Source organism: Enoplosus armatus, chromosome 16, assembly GCF_043641665.1.
Source record: "Enoplosus armatus isolate fEnoArm2 chromosome 16, fEnoArm2.hap1, whole genome shotgun sequence".
In the NCBI taxonomy this organism is placed as follows: Eukaryota; Metazoa; Chordata; class Actinopteri; order Centrarchiformes; family Enoplosidae; genus Enoplosus; species Enoplosus armatus.
This window is the reverse complement of record NC_092195.1, coordinates 8,464,633-8,482,298: the sequence shown is the minus strand read 5'-3', so window position 1 is coordinate 8,482,298 and position 17,666 is coordinate 8,464,633. Positions and strand designations below refer to the sequence as shown.

The 17,666-nt window shown below is 42.5% G+C and overlaps 1 protein-coding gene across 1 annotated transcript in view; it reads right to left on the bottom strand.

Moving 5' to 3' along the window:
* Positions 1 to 7,652: 7,652 nt before the first annotated feature.
* kcnh8 (potassium voltage-gated channel, subfamily H (eag-related), member 8) overlaps positions 7,653 to 17,666 on the bottom strand; it is a 46,072-nt gene continuing 36,058 nt past the window's right edge. The window contains exons 12-17 of the mRNA XM_070921186.1: positions 16,787 to 17,001; positions 15,564 to 15,602; positions 14,115 to 14,392; positions 13,041 to 13,174; positions 12,706 to 12,785; positions 7,653 to 8,240 (exon numbers count right to left, since the gene is read on the bottom strand). Of these exons, the coding sequence (XP_070777287.1) occupies positions 7,653 to 8,240; positions 12,706 to 12,785; positions 13,041 to 13,174; positions 14,115 to 14,392; positions 15,564 to 15,602; positions 16,787 to 17,001 (1,334 nt within the window). The remainder of the gene's footprint in view (positions 8,241 to 12,705; positions 12,786 to 13,040; positions 13,175 to 14,114; positions 14,393 to 15,563; positions 15,603 to 16,786; positions 17,002 to 17,666) is intronic.

The window sequence follows — 17,666 nt, the reverse complement described above, 5'->3', positions numbered from 1 at the left end:
TTTACTAACAACACACAATATCTCCTTAGTTAAGTGTAATAACAAAGCTTTATGGTAATTTCTGTATTTTGTCACCTTCATCAGACCTGCGAGCTCAGTTTGTGACAAAGCGAAGGGTTACCATTTCAATACTTCTCTGCATTATTGGTTTTAATAAAGTCAGAATACAAAGAAAAGAAACGTTTAAAGGAAAACATGTTTTTTCATTTGCAGCGAATAGACTAGCCCATGATTCCGTGCATCAAACCTGTCCCACCAATGTTATCCACACACCACACTAACAAAGGACCTGTGAAAAGGAAGTGACCTGTAGCCAACCTCTGACACCCTTGATTAAAACTCCTGTTACTGCCTGTTTTATGACGTAAATCCTACAGACCATAGGGATCTCTGATGTCACTTTATATTGCAGAGTATGGTAAGATGTGTGAAAATGTCCCAGTAGAGCATATAATAGGCCATATAAAGTAATCAGTCATTCATTGTGGTCTCTGTGAGGTCTCTCAGCAATAACTAGTCAAGTCAAGCTGATAAAGCAACACCCTTAATGCTTGTTTGAGGGAGAATGCAGTATGTTTAATAGTCATAACATATGGCAACTGAAGGCGCTGTAACACTTATTTAGTGGCCATTAAATTCCATTGAAGACTGGCATCACATATTTAAGACTTTTTGATAAATGTTGTGAATATGCTGATTTCTAAATGTCATACAAAATAGGAGAAAACTGGAGTGTTGTCCAATATGTCTGAGTATGTATGTAAGTATTTTATTGCAAATGTCTCCTTCTGTTTGCATTCAAATGCTCCTTCTCCTGCTGTACTCCCCCCGTCCTCAAACTGTCCTCCTTCTCTGTTGCTGCATGCGACCTTTTGCTGGCCCTCCCCTCCCCTCTGTCTCCCATCACCGGCATCGTCCATCTCCTCTCCATGTTGAGGTGAGTGTGATAAATACAGTGAACACCCACATCAAACGCTGATGGCCGCTGGGCATGTCGCATTCTCGCCAGCCACCCCCCCAAAACACACACACACACACACACACATCTTCTGGGGAACCTGGGAGACTCAGATGGATGTCAGCTGCTGGTGCAGGAAGCTGTGGCCTTTTTATGAAGATCCATGGGGCTATTTCACCCAGGACGGAGGTGGCTGTACTTACTGTGCGCGCCTCAAAGAGCCTTGGGTCTTCTGTACAAAGACACTGTTGTTTCCAGCGATTTGTAATGTGCTTGTTGTGCAATTAGGTCTATGTGGATGGGCCTCAGGAGTCGGGGGCTGACACTGAGCAAAGAGTAAGCGCATTAAAATGTGACAAAAACTTGGCTTGCAGCAGCAATTAAGGTCAGAGACAAAAACGGCTTTTGAATGTCTCATTTAGAAAGTTTCTGGTGACACAAACACTTTATGAGGGCACCCTTCAAATTCTGAATCAGTGTTTTAGTGATACACATGTTTGTGTGACACATCAAATACTTGAAAAGAGGACTTTCAGGTCAAAAAACACTTGATCAGATAGATATGAATGATATAATAAAGGCAACTTTGATTAAATACAAATCTTAACTGTTCATCTCTCTCTCTGTATGTCATTTATCACGTTAGCATTAACATTTTTCATGTTTAACATGTCGACCTGTGTGAACCAAGTGAACAGGGCAGCATAAAGCTTTGCACAGGTACATATTTTAATTACTTAATATTGCTCCTCAGTGTCACACATATTATGAAAGTTATGAAAGAAACCACAAGGGGTATAATACAACACTTACATTCTGCACAGTGGGCAGATTTCCTTCAGAGTGCTGCAACGAAGTCAGTTTAGATGCCCATCATAGGCATCACACAGCTGATTGACAAGGTAAGCCCTGGTCACACTGGATTTGCTGTAACAAGCAAGCAAGAAGTGCACAGTCCCACACAGAGAAATGTTGCAAATGTTGCGGACAACTGAACAATGAGCTGAAACTCAGTAAAGCCGAGGGGAGGGGCCGATTCAGGTAATAGTTCTCTGTAGGTTCATCATGATGAGCGACCCCTTTCACATTGACATTTGATACATCATTATAGAAATATAATTCATAGCCGCTTCAAGTAGAATAACTCTTAATTACTGAGATGAAATGGATGTGCAAACCAAAGGCTGCCATCCCAAAAACAACAAAATGTGCCAATATTGTAAGGCAAGTTTAAATAAGAAGATTACACAGTTAGATGAGCCCCATCACAGACAAGACACACATGCAGAGAGGGAGCCCTGCTGCCATCATCTTACCAGATAGTCTAATGCTGTTAGTTGTCTTTGATTAGATGGACAAAAAGAGCTGCAGGACTTTGATTCATTGTGTTATGTCAATTTGTGGCCACCCTACAACAGAACAGAAAGGTACATCATGTGCGGCTGTCCAACAGTGTTGTGTTGTTAATTTCTTCTTCATTCCCCAGATGTAGGCGATGATCCGATGATGGAAGGAAACTCCGCTGATACTGACTTTTCACATAATATTGTTTATTTGCATCAAAGATCAGGATCAACAGGCATGCGCATCTTGACCTGTACAGCACCCGTAGCCGAATCAGTACTGCTGCCTCGAACACTGTTCAACCTCGTCCTTTATACATTTAGGCATACATAGGGTCCTACTATAACTCATGAATCTATAAACTTATATTTCCCTAGGGTCCCTCAGTTCCCCAAAACCTATGATATACAAGTTATTTGGACAGCAGTCTAGGGGTCAAGGAAAAGAGACCTCTATCGCATAACTCCCACATTCCAAGGGAGACACCCAAACAATAATGAATCTTATCAGTATGGGGCCCCAACATCTGCTAGTTATTTACCTGGAACATTGCATACGTGACAACTTTGTACTGATATCATTTTATGAAAAGATTACTTTTATGATTAGTATCAAATAATACACATCAGTTTAAAGGGTAAAATGCTGCTCTGGTCACATACAGAAGAATACCTTCTGTAAATGAGTGAGCATTTTAGTCCAGACTTTTCAACAGGGATCCTCACATCACTGTTACATCAACCCAATGGAGGACAACTATTTAGCAAGAGCTCTACATGGTGATGATCCTCCTATCTGCTGCTGTAAAATGCCAGACTACTTCCTGACAGGTGAGCAACAAAAGAGGTAATTCAGCTGCCGTTCCAGCATCCTCGCTTGATGGGCATAGCCAGACCTACACTTCTAAGAGAGGAAACCACCATTAATCTCCACTTCTGACATGCACATTATTCTGCCACCCCTCCCCACCGCCACCACCACTTGTACCATAGCACCCAGGAGAGCAGCTCAGACTCATTTATCAAACACACAACATGTCCTGTAAACCCCCCCCCCACACACACACACTTTACACCAATGCAAATATAACCATTTGGATGTGCAACCGTGACTCCTGTCTCACCCTGAGTGGAACTGATAAATGTAAAGCCCTTGTGTGGAGAGCTTTCTAAAGTTTTTACGTGTGTATCTGTACTCTTATGCGCACAGACACTTGATCTATATGGTAGTACACATAACCAGAACCACACACATTCAAACACAAACATAATGTGTCCTTGGTTCAGCACACAGCTTGGCCTCTTTTCTTTAGCAGGCAGCCTATCAGATCTCACTAAGGGCTGAATGGAAACACCACACCACAGCTGGCAGATTTCAGCATATCTCCATTATGTCCGTGGAGATGAAAGGACAGAAATGGACAGATTTTTATTACCTGAGAGAGAATTTCTCACCTCCTGCACAGTGATGGTGTTTTTCAGTACTGAAATCTGGGGCGAGGGACAAGTGAAGAGGCTCTTTTCACTGGGATAAAGTGCTCATTTGAATGGAAGAGTGAATGCATGTGTGTGTGTGTGTGTGTGTGTGTGTGTGTGTGTGTGTGTGTGTGTGTGTGTGGACGCTCACACTGCATTTCTGTGTGTGCCCAGATGAAAAGAGTGGACAGGGATGAATAGTTGGTGTATTTGGGTCAGGGCCATCATTAAACAATGTGAAAAGAGTGGATTAAACAGACAAAATGTATGTTAAACATAAAAATGAACACATCATCAGTCCACATCCCACCTCTTTTAACAGCCCTTTTACCCATTTTTTTTACCCACCTCTATTCTGTCCTCCTCTGCATCCCTCTGAGTCAGACCCAACTTTGAACAAAAATCACAAGTGGTGGGAAAGAGGGAAGCAAGGGTGCAAAGGAGGAAGGCAGATGGGCCTCAGTTTGCTAATGACAGATTGTGGGAAGCAGTGAATAAAAGATGAGTTCGCTAGCAGGTGGATAAAATGATGCATAAACAGCCAGGATAGGATTGTCTGTACACCATTAAATATGGATGGGTCTTCAAGACCCCAGGCTAAATAACAGCATTCCCACAGATGTGCTGGAGGCGCTGCTAAATACACAAATAATCATCCTCATCGCAAACACACCCCCACCCACCTGCAAGTCCCTGCTCAGTAAAACACACAAGAAATTGTCTAAGTGGGGAATATTTTGACCCTACATATCTAATTTTCTCTCACAGCATCGCCCCCTCTAAAATATTTACACACATGCATGTATTCATAAACACACACCTTGACACAGTTGTAAAGTTATCTCCATTGTAAATAAACCTCACCTGCAACCTAAAGTATACCTCACCTGCATCCCTGCTGAACACATGTATCTAACTGAGACAGATCCAGTATTCCCCCTCGCTCCACTTTCTAACGTAGACAAATACACACACACATGGTGGAGCAGCACCTCGCCAGGTGAGCAGCTGGACCCATGACAGATGTGTCAATGTGATCCTCAGCACGCATACTTACTCAGTCTTCACCCCCCGCCCACGTCACCAGTGGGACATGACGATTGCCACGCTTTCACCTCAGATGAACCGTAGCAGCAGCTTACAAAAGACAGACACACACACGCATACACAAAGCAAATGCACACTACTATTATAAACAGAGTGTGGACAAGCAACAGTTTTGCATGACAGAGATCTGGCATTATTAACTTTGTGTGTTTATTTTTGTGTTAGTATAATAGGTTTGTCTTAGATATAATATTGTTAGCCAATATGCTGTAAAAAAAAAAAAAAAGCTGATATGATTCACAGATTCTTCACAACTGTTCCTCAGTCAGTATTTATTTTTGTTTCTATGAACAATACAACAACCTATGTTTTAGACATTTTAGACACCTGCACCAGTCTTAGATGTCGGTCTGTGCTTTTTTTTTGTCACATCTAAAAATGTCTTGTGCTGATGTTGATCTGTGTGTGTTTAGCCATGCTAGCTGAGTGGCTCTAGGGATGACAATGTTTTAACAGTTATTGGATGGATTCTGCAAAATTCTGCACACATTTTCATATTTTTAATCTGTTTTTAATTTACTTCATATCAGGTGCTAATAAGCAAATGTTAGCATGCTAACTTGGTAAAATAAGACTGTGACCATGGTGAACATTATACCGGCTAAACATCAGCATGTATAAATTGTCATTGTGAGCATGCAGATGTTAGCATTTAGCTCAAAGCACCACTATGCCGAAGTGCAGCCTCACAGAGCTGCTACCATAGCTGTAGACTTTTTAAGTTTTGATGTGGCATAGCATAATATATATCCGGTTTAGCTATAATCCAAGGACATTATGCATTCATCGATTCATTTATCTGAATGTCAGCAGGATATTGCAAAAACCTACGCATACAAATGTCATTACATTTGCTTGACAAATTTGCTTTGAGCCAACTCATCAAGAGTCATTTGTTTTTTTTAATTCTAGCCTTGAAAATCTTGAAATGAATGTGCATGAGAAGACTGTTAAGATGTCACTTCATCCACTGACTTCCAAAACACAAAAATTGAGCTTGAGGGCTTTCGATAGCATGAATCAATGTATAGTACATGGGAATTTTTAGAAATATACTGTACATTTGTTTTGTAAATTTCCTGGATGTGATGAACCTCTAATAACCTCTGTCCTGCATTACTGAATGTTTCTGTGAACAATGAACAAAAAGCCAGGACATAACAGTCATATTTGTCGTTTATTAGCATAACATTTTTTTGTATCTAATAAATATCAAAATGTTAAGGGAAAAAGATGTTTGATTACAGTACATTCCATTTGCAGAGAAGCAGAGTCAAACCTACATGAATTCAAAAGAGAACAGTAGATCTGTAGGGACAAGAGTTAGGACCTTTTTCCTGGTTTAAGATTGCATTGCACCAGCAAACAGCGCTGCCGTAACCTCATATACAGTAGCATCACTTACTGCTATCCCACACTCTTGCATTCTTTGAGGTAAAAAAATACATCTTTAGTATTGATACATTCATAGAAATATAAAAGCGTCTTTTTTTCCTTATTGTGCTTTTATGTGGGAATATTGCCTTCGCTCCGAACAGCTGAGAAAATGGATTTCAGAGCTGATAACCCTGGGTGGCGATCAGGGAAATGGCCTACACCGTGGATCATGAACCACTTTGGTAGTGGCGCTTAGCTCCAGGCTACTTCACAACAGGGGCGACTACCTTGTGCCTAAAATTACCCAGTAGTTTAAACTGAGCCAACATCCAATAAATATGCATCAGTAAATGCCAGGTTCAGCTATTAAAAGATTGAACCGTGTTTCCTTTAAATAGATAGATAAATGGCAAGCTGGATTTCCACAGGGTGACATGCAGCATGTTAATGTGTGTCTACAGGCACTACTCAAAAGGCTCGGAAAGGCATGCAGAGAGCAAGAGAAAGAGAAGGGAGGAGGGAGAGAGAGAATGGTAGGTGTATGGAGAAAACTACTGGAAGAGAAACAGAGAGGGAGAAAGAGTCCCTGTGCTCAGTGTGACGGACGACAGCAGGGGCTGTGCTGCCCGAGGCATAACAACCCCCCCTCCATAACGAACTTCCTCCACCCTCCACCTCCCCATCCCTGAGGGCCAGCGGTAAAGAGCACAATGCGTCCCATCTCTCTCCTCACACCATTCTGTGCTCCCAGACCAACCAGCCGCGCACTGGTCCACGCAATCCCGAGCATCGGGTACAGGTTGAGTGAGCAAGGAAAGAAGGGTTAAAAGGAGAGGAAATGGCAGATATAGGGGGTTGGGGGAAATACAATAACTGCCCCCACCCCTCCCCTCCTTGTCTCCAAAGCCCACCTCCACCACTCACGATGCTTTCTCTTCCTCCAACCAGCCCATCCGACCTGAAACCATCACTAGCCAGGAGCAAAAAAAAAAAAAAAAAAAAGAGGACAAAGAACTCTCTCCTCCTCCATATCCCTCTTGTCCTAGGGGTTGGGGGGGGGGGGGGGGGGGGGCAGTTGGGGGTGAGCTATACTCATAGAGCTGCCATCTCACAGCTCAACAACTGACCCAAACCTCTACATCCTGTCTAACAACACTACATTTCTATAAGGTAAAGCTAACACACCTAAACCTTCTGTCTTGTTTTCATGCAACATGATTTTTAAACACGTGCCTTTAAAACAAAAGGAATCTGAGTTGCATCCCTGCAAACATCCTCCCATGATATGGGGGACCCCAGCTGATCAGTTTGATCTTTAGTTCAGGAACATACCCCAAAAAATATCCTTAAAAAAGTCCTGCAGAGTCCAGGAAAGTTACGATGGAGGGCTGCTACAAACCCTTGGTTGGGTTGTGGTAGGTCCCCCCAAGTCCAGTTTGCGGAGAACACCCAGAGATCTGAAGAGGGCCCTCATCTCCCTCGTCCTGCGGAGGTGGACTGTGTACCCTTGACCTGATGGAACCAGACAGCCCGTCTTTGTAGTGGGAAATCTCCGGTGAGTTGAGGGGTGAGGAAGGCAGGTGGGGCTCTGCGATGGCGGGCTGTAGTTGAAGGGCAGATAAGTTGAGAGTTGGAGGTAAAGTTGAGCTGGGGATAACAGGGTACCCCAGCTGGAGGTCCTGGGGTCTATGTGTGAGGGAGTCCTGGTGGCATATAGCACCTTGTTGCTGAGGGATAGTGAGGGGAGAAGAAGGCAATGAGATGGGCGTGTCCATCCAGATGGAGGCAGTCTGAGAGGAGGATGGTGAAGGGTAAGACTGTGGAGGGTTAGGATGCAGGTATGTGTGGTGTGCTGGGGAGTAGTGTGTGGGGCAGACTACTGTAGGTTGTGGAACTGATGACATGAGGGTCTCCATGAGTTGGGTCATTCTCTTCATGACTCGTCCAAGGTCGGCCACTTCCCTCCCAAGGTTGCTCACCTACAGACACAAACACAAACCACCTTTAGTTTTAAAGAGGAAAAAAATAACTCTTTCATGTGTGGGGTGTGTGATAAAAATCCAATTCCAGACACTAAAATGGATGGTTAAAAACAACAAGCATTTCAAGTTATAATCCTAAGGATTTTCATGAAATCAAGCCCTAGCAGTAGGAGAGAAGACGAGTAGTCTTTATTGGTAGTGGTGGAGTCCGCCATTCCTGCGCTGGATTTAGTTTGCTATGTGTGAGATGTTCACTGAAAATAATGCATCCATGTAATCCAGCGCAATTTTATCTCGTTGATAACAGCCTCACCGCTTTCTGTTTGCTCTCCTTACAACGCGTAAGGGCTGCTTTAAGTTACTGCTAATGCAAACCAAACATTTCTTACTGCCGCTGCTTCACAGGAAACACAATGTGTTTGTCACCACGGTTTACACTAACTATAACTGTTTATCATAAATGCATCTACAAAATAAAACATGGTAATTTTCAGTGTTTTTTTGAGAAGTGGATTAGTTTTCATTTTTGCAAGGGTTGGCGGTTCGATCTCTCCTGTGGCAAGACACTGAACCACGAATTGCGATGGTCAGGGCGGCACCTTGCATGGGGGTGTGTGAGTGAATGAAAGACATATTGCAAAGAGCTCAGTGATTTTATCTTTAACGGGTATCAGCACACTTGCCTTCCTTGTAACACCATGAACTTCAACCCATAAGCAGTCGAATTCCTTTGAGGTTGTAAACCAGTATGCCTCTCGTTGCTTGAGGCATTTGATTCTGGTATCCAAACCTATGACCTCCATGCCTACACCTCTCCAAGTGGAGTCACTGCCATATAGTTGACTTTTCTGGTTATGTAATAAAGGCACACTTTCTAGGAAACACTAATCACCAGGAACAAAAAGCCCCAGGATATACTGTACATCATTATGACTTTGGTGTTTTCAGGTCAGTCATTTTGGGTCAAAATATTTCCGTCTCCTGCCTGCTGGTTTACATGTAATATCCTGTTGCTATACTTGGTCATTACAGTGATGATGAGGTGGCGGGGCTGGTGATTAGTTGCTCTCTGCACGTGGCATTTGTCCACAGAGGGCACGACCATGAAGCCCTGCCAATGTGCCATCTGCTTCTGCCAGTCAGAGCACTCATGACCATTCATCAGGCCAATCACGCACATCAGTGCTACTGGATGCACATCAGCCCTCAGCAGGACACACAACTCCAGGTGGGAACTGCTGCCGTCGCTGTGTGAATACGTCAAGAGGTGATCAGGCTGCAGGCATAAGTACATCGCCACGCACTGCAATGCATACATACTATACTTTCGCGCATATGTGAATATTAAAATGATGTACAAATTCATTGTCTTACTCAGACATCAGTCATCTACCACACAATAGTTTTAACAGAGCAAAAATATTCTCTCTGCTATTCCTCTTCCACAATTCTCCCATCTCTGGAGTGGCTGATAAAAGGCCGGGTCTAAACTCTGGCCCTGATAAAAATAGAAAAAGCTGAGACCGACAGGACAGTCCAATCTGACACACTGTCAACATGATTCCACTACTCCCACCTCAGAGCCAACCGTCTGTGGAGATTGTCAGACAAAGCAGCCTCGATGGACTACCAGAACCCACTGCGGCTACAGGTACACGTTAAGCCCAAAGAAATCAGCGATACCATCATTGGATCATACAATGCTTATGCTAATTTAACACGAGAGGTCTAAAAAATATCTGAGACTACAGCGGATAAATAATCTACTACAACAACTGATTCATCAGATCACACTGATCCTGATCCTGATCGCCCTCTTGGCTGCCGGGTTGATCACATAATGAATAAATTATGCCATTATGCCTTTTATTTGCAAACTGTTTGGCTTGATGCAGCACACACATATATATATGATGCATATATACTTTCACTTTAGTCAAGTTAGGAGGATTATTTACATTTGGTTATTTAAATTTGTCTTTATATAAATACATAAACAAAATTGATGTCAACAAGAATTGACTCCATTTTTTTGTTAAATCTGAGCATTATTTTCTTTGATACAATGACTTAAAGCTTAAGCTATTTTTTTAAGCTACAATTTTTAACCCTTAAACACATACCACATCACAGCCTGTCTAATTCATTGAGCTCTGTGTGTCTGAGGGTTTATGCATCTTTGAACTCATTGTCTCACTTTTTGTTTCACCCCCACTTTTTGTTTCACCCTCGCCACTCATATCAACCTTGTTTCCAGCCAACCAGAAGGCTGTTTTACTTTTGCAAAAAAAGCTACTGTGTCAGCACTAAACAGCAGACAGGAAAAAGTTAGCTAGTGGTAGTGGAGCGTTTACAGTGGTGGGCTAAAGAGCCAGAATATTTTGGGTTGGTGGAGATCAAAACAGAACTAAAGCGAAAGTGAATATTGGAGTTACGTTCGCCAGGTGGCCAGAAACATGCCTCCAAATAAATGCTAATGTTGCTCCGTGTCTGTTAGATGTTTAAATGAACAATACGAAAATGTTGTGTTAACAGCTTGTTCCATTATTGCTGTCTGTGTACTGTTTATACATTCTGTTTTATACTTGCTTGGAGCTTTCAGTATTTGATTTTGTTTCTTACTGTTCATTTACTGAAGTAGGTCACTACTGCTGTGCATATGTGTGTGCACCCATGTCTCATTCCCAAGTGTATCTGTGGTGTGCTGTTTGTGTGTGTATCATGTTGTGGTGTGTTTCTTGCCACTTCTTGTAATCACAAGAGTAATTACTCAGACTGTTCAGGCACAGCTCTCATTCTTCCAGCTCTCCTGTGTAGCTGTACATTATGATTTCCATGACACGGTACAAAGGCCACCATGTCAGGCCTCTCTTTAACTATACTAATGCCTTATTCAGCTCCCACTAGAATAAACCCTTTAGTGGCAAAGATGCAGCAGAAGGTCAAAGGGTAAAGATAAGAGGTCACAGAGCAAGGCAGAGCTGCTTTATTACTGTGTCCACACAATTTACTGTTCATTAAAATTCTGCCACCTTCGTGTGGTTCAGGTCAGAGAAATTAACCTTGTCAGTTTTTTGTTCAGATGGCCACATCTCATGCTTACAGTTGCAGTTTGTGCTTTTGTACTGACAGATACGGGTGCAGGTCTCAAAAGGCCCCTGCTCTTTGATTTTGACTGAAAGAATGGGAACTGTTGTAGTTGTTTATTAAGATAAAAAACACTGCCAGCCAACAAATTGGGACCATGCAAGCTGTTTTTCACTAGTGTTAAAGTGTTCTCTAGTTTTACCTACAGTTGAGATGCAACAACAAAGACTGGAGAGGGACATTGGCTTATTTTCATTGCACTGGTACATGAGTTGACCACAATACTGAATTACAGTACTAGGGAGGACTGGCTGTGAACAAAGGGGCTAATGCCAGCACATATGAAAATACACTTCTTTTTTTGCAAATAAATACATTTGGGAACTATGTGCAACATAACATACAATGTACCTCATTTGTCATTTGTATCTGTGTTTGGAGAGAGCAGATAGGGTTTAAACCAACACCCCATTAGATCTCCTATGGCGATCAGTGTGGATGGACCCAAGTGAGGATTAACAGCCTACAAGAGCATGCTGAGAGACTTCCTGTCAAACACTGGTAACCCACAGCGACACAGAAAGCGCAACAGGGCCAGTATGATGAAGTGTGAAGGTGCTCACGGTTGTCTTTCACACTCCCCTTTTTTTCAGCCCTCTCTGATTTGCTTTTTGTTTCTTTTCAGAAAGCTCTCTGTCTTTTCCCCTTTCCCTCTCCGGTTCACTCTCTTCACGTCTCTTTTTCTTCTCTGCCTCTGTCTACTCATCCCAGGACGCAGACTGAGACTTAGCAGGAGGAAGCAAACATTCCTCTTCATCTGCCAAATGTCTAATGTCAATTTAGCCACCCGCCAATCAAAACCATAGGATGCAGCACGAGAGGCTGTGTGTGTGCATGTGTGTGTGTGAACAGATTATTTCAAGCTGGACAATGAACCACTAAAGTCTATAAATCATCCATATATGATGCTATACAATAAGACTGACAAGGCACAGTAGATATATAAGGTGTAAAAAAGAAATACAAAAGAAACACATAAGCATTTCCTTATGAGCTTCAGCAGATTACAGGGACAAATGTATTGTAAGGCTCATCATATATGAATGTAGGGTTTAGATGAAAAGTGATACCATTCTTCAAGTGAGACCTTATATAACACCACATCCCGTGGAACAGTCATTTCAACGATTATTATTTTTCAGGTTCATTACTTCTCCCAATCCTTTCACCCGTCTCATGCCTGACATGCTGATACAGCCATATGGCTTGTCCTTACCTGAGCCCACCTGTCTGTCTCTCTGTCTGTCTGTCTCTCCTCTCTCTCTCTCTTAACACACACACACACACACACATACACACACACACACAGTCCTACCTGCTGGTCGAGGTGCCGCAGTTGTCCCCTGGTCTCCTCTGCTTTAGCTGCTAACTCTGCTGTGCTGATCTGCAGTATATCTGTGACACAAATGAGCAAGTTACAAAACACTTCAAGTGCCGAGTCAGAAACTACAAATGCACACCCAGCAGTTATTGCATCAAGGCAGCTGATAAATACTCTAGGCATTGACAGAAAGTGCACATTCTCATTAATCACCCTCATTATACAACAGTACTGCAGGGATTTGGATGGGACCATTTGTCGCTTCCCAGGATGTGGGAAGTTGAAGGGATTGTAACTATTAGGCATTAGGTCATATTTGAGAGGTAATTGCTGTAGGATGGGAGGACCTGTGGCAGATGCTGAGGAACTGGTTGGTTCATTGACGGGACAACCTCGGCTGGTGGGGAAGGAGAAGGCCAGGGAACTCTCTGTCACCTCACTGTCTTCAGTACCGTCCACTATCCTGCAGAGAGACACAAGTGTGTGTGTCAATTATATGGTTATTGTATATTGTCATATTGTTTAAGTATTGTGCTGTGGAAACAGAGGCAAACAGCAGCCTGGCTCTGTCAAAACCAAACAAAGCTCCTTACAAACACCTCTAAAGCTCCCTCATTAACATTTTATATCTTGTTTGTTTGATCCATAGAAAAAGTGTAAAAATGAATTTTGTGGTTTTTCCCAACTTTAACTGTACACTAGCTAGGCTAGCTGTTACCCCCTGTTTCCTGTCTTTGTGCTATGCAAGGATAACCTGTGTCCTGGCTGTATACAGCTGATTTCAAAATATATTTTCCAAATTCTTATGCTGTGTCTATGAGTCGATTGTTTAGGTATCTCATTACGTGCCAAATATTTTTGAGTATTTTCATATCAAAATGCTCTCTTTTCTCCTGCTGTAAAACGTTACAATATCTTTGATGATTTTGAACTGAAGGGTGTATATATATATATATATATATATATATATATATATACACCAATTTACTGTATATATATATATACAGTAAATTGGTCCAAATTGATCCAAAATCCCCAAAACATCCAAATTGGGGTGACTAGCTAACCCACTTGACCGTTAGCTTGAAACCATGGGTCAGAGTTGTGTATTTGGATGTAAACTTTTTTCATTTTCAACAGAGCGTGGTCTAATTCATTCATTCATGTACCCCCTCCTGATCAAGTAACGTGAGTGAGGGATGTGTGGGTGGTGGCCAACAGTTTACCTTTGAGTAATTTAAATCCCTCTCATAACTAAACTATATATCTTGTCAAAAGTGCCCAGCCCTAGTTTGTATCACATGTACTGTGCGAAAGGATGACAAAAATAGACTTAACACAGAGTCACAGAGACACAGGCCTACACAGGCAGACACAGGAAAATCGATGGCGATCAAACTCACCTGGGGCTGAGGTTGGAAGGGTCTAAAGTGGTGAGAGTAATTTCCTGGATCTTCCTCCGGGGCCTCCTGGAGCTCTGTCCCAGGGTCCTCTGGCTGGGACGGCTCAGTGGAGACTTCCCACCCGTGTCCCCGAGGTTCACCGCCCGTTTCCGCTCCGGTGACAGAGATAGAGACATGGCCTCGTTATCCTCCTCTTCCTCATCTTCCTCATGTTCCTCCTGTGCCTCGATGATGGGCGGATACCCCTGAACCACTCGTCCATTCCTTCCCATACCAGACTGAAACTAAAATTAAAGAAATAGAAATATACATGAAAAGAATCTTTGACTGTAGCGACAAATATCAATCGCCTGTGATTTGAGGGCATTTTTAAATACAACCTTTGAGTGTGGATACTAGGGGAACTTTTGGAGATTACATAACTACGGAAAAAGCAGAGCTGACATGAAATTAAAAGCTATTCATGTCGATTCGAGTCATCTGAAGCATCACATTTCCTCAATGCCTCTTTTTGAAAAAAAAACAAAAACCTGCAATTCCCTGTATTCTGTCACAGCAAATGTTGCCATCCTTATTTTTTCTGCTTCCTCTGAAGATCACCATAACCCTGAAATACTCAGAGGTGTTTTCAATCTATAAATATGCACTAATGACTGCTAAGTGCAAGGAGCAGACCACTCAGCTGGATTTATGAGTGACAAGGCCGACCAAAAATCCCTAGATCAACATTTTAGACTGAAACTGTGACCTGCATAATAATGGAGGCCTCACCGGTGAACTCTGACATCAATCTTAATAAACACGGAGACCTGTGTCTTCTTTTGTCAACGGTCTGCTGTTGTGGTAAATTGCAAGGACGCTGATCAACCATAAGATGAGGATACAATCAGGTAATAACAGATATAAGGTCCACAGTGACCTTATTGATCAGCGGCCTATGACCCAGCTCTCTCTCAGAAAACCAACACCAGCGGGAGGTTAATGGCTTCGTTAGGTGGATTGATTTTTCTGTAAAATATCTATGACTTGGATTATTCTATTTGTGTTATTTGTGCAAATTTTCAACATTCAAAGAGCAGCCTGACAGCATGTAGAACATTTCATTGCCCTTTATTCTGGGCCAGCCATGATTTAATGACTGCTAACTCATTCTGTGCAGAATCGATCTTCTTCCAAAAAATAATCTCTCCATCAGAATCATTAAGTCTGAAAGAGTGATTGAGTCCATTATCAGTGTTGGAGGTCTACTGTTGGATCGCCCCGCAGACTTTTCATAAGGACAGAAAAACTGAGTGCGGTTGAGCTTTAATTTGAGTTTCATAGCGCTGATTAAAACGTCGTGGGCCGGTATCAAGGTGGTGGTGTCTGTCTCAAAGCAGGGCATATTGCCTTTAGACAGTAAACCATCAATCAGTGTTTGAGTGTGTTGGAGCGTTTGTGGTCCCTTACCTGAGTATCTAGAGCTGTTGTGGACAATCTGGCCTTCACCTGGAAGAGAGCCAGAGAGAGAATATACAGTAAATGAACTGCAGGAAAGAACAATCAAGATGTGGCCTTTTCTCCTCTCAGTTTTAAATTACGGAGGAGCTATTTCACAGTGCTCAGCAGTAAATCACTTCGCAAAGCGGGCACAAGGATATAATACGTGACTACATGGCTTGCAGTGATCCAATGATGGAAAATAATTCACCTTAACACACACACTGCTACTATTGTGTTGTGCTCATACACAGTATAGTAATATCCAGACAGCAATCTCAACCTCTCAGCCACAAACACATCCTCCATCCTGAGCTGCCTCCTTCTTCCTCGTCTTCATTTTAACTCTACTCAGTCTTGAGATTCGGGCTACCCTTCTGCACATTAGCTGCACCTAAAAGCCCTGCAGCAGGTAGTGTGTGTGTGTGTGTGTAAGTGGGCCAGTGGTGTTTGGGCTGGAGAGACAGAAACACCTGACTGTAATTACAGCAGCAGAGCTCCTCCAAGTGCCACAGCTATTTTTGCCTCTCACACACACACACACACACACACACACACACACACACACACACACACACACACACACACACACACACACACACTCCTTATTTTAAAGCTTTCCCCCTTTCTCCATCCGTCCGTCCTCAAAGTATCTCTCACCCTCCCAACTCTAGCCCTGCTTGCCTTCCTCTTTCGTTTCACTCAACCTATCAGTCATTCTTACACATTATTACAGAACTTTGATTCATTACACAGAGAAATTGGCAAGTGTGTATAAAGTGCTTGTCATGCACTGCACCGCTGTGTGTTATTCTTAGGGCTCATTCAGGTACTTTATTAAAACAAGTGTAAAGATCCAATAAAAAAGTCAATAATACAAAATCTGAGTGACATTTGACTTGTTTTGAGAAACTGGTGCATAATCAGCACATCATTAATGTTTCCTCCACACTTTTCTCTTTACTTTCTATTAGCGGGAGCTTTTTTTCATCAACAATGGGACCTCATTAATGTAAACTACAGTGATAATTGTCCTCTTGCCGCATGAAATTGGGACATTAAATCAAGGTGAAAATCAGTTTAACCAGTCTGCTCTGCAAATAAATGAAACAATGAGTGGCAGTCATACTGTAATGCAGAGGCAGCAACACCTTGGAGAATTTCACAGTTCAATACAGCTTGGATGGACTTACGTGTGTTTCATGTCCCTCCCTCAAGTTGTATGTGAGGTCCTGCTGGATGTCCTGGACAAAGTGGTGTGAGTATTCAGGGTAGAGGTCCAACACCTCATACAGCCCCTTCAGGTTGATACACTGCAGGTCACAGTAGGTCAGGGCTTTCACGTCCGCGTTGGTTTTTATCACTCGGTCATCTAAGGACAGGTTCGCCCCGATCAGGTCGCCTTTACCTGCACAGAGAGAGACACAGACACAGTAGGTCAGAATGGGGCACAGCATCATGTTTATTCTCTGGTAAAAGGGGTTGAGGTTGCAGACTCTGGAACAAGTCTCAGATCATCCATTTAGAGTTTCTGAGGGAGTACTCAGGTTGTCTAGACCACTTGTCTCATCAAGACTCAGCTCAAGCCCTTATGTCAGCATGCATCTGAATGCCTACAATCTCCAGAGGTGATGATTCCCTCTGACCTCACTCTGGAGTCAAATCATTAGTATGTTAATAAAAGTATTATTACAAAATAACATATGTTAGGAAAGGCATTAAGTCATCAAATGTCAAAGTCATAGGTTTGTCACTTTCTAATAAGCCAACAGCAAAAGAAGTGGATGTTAGTTCAGATGTGATGCAGTTCTTCTCCAGAAAGTGAAGTGGTCAAATGATCCACTGATGAACTAAAAAGCTAAAAAGACAAAGGAAATGTCGTGCTAGAGGAGGATAAACACCAGAAAAAGGGTTTTTTTCACAGCCTGGCAACCCAAAACCTGTTCTTACTAATCACTTAAAACTGATCTATAAAGCATATATGATTTGTTAGACATGAATATGGTTCCAATATTTATTTAGTTATCCTCTGATCACTATGACTGAAAGTTTGGTTTGAATCTATTTCTGGTC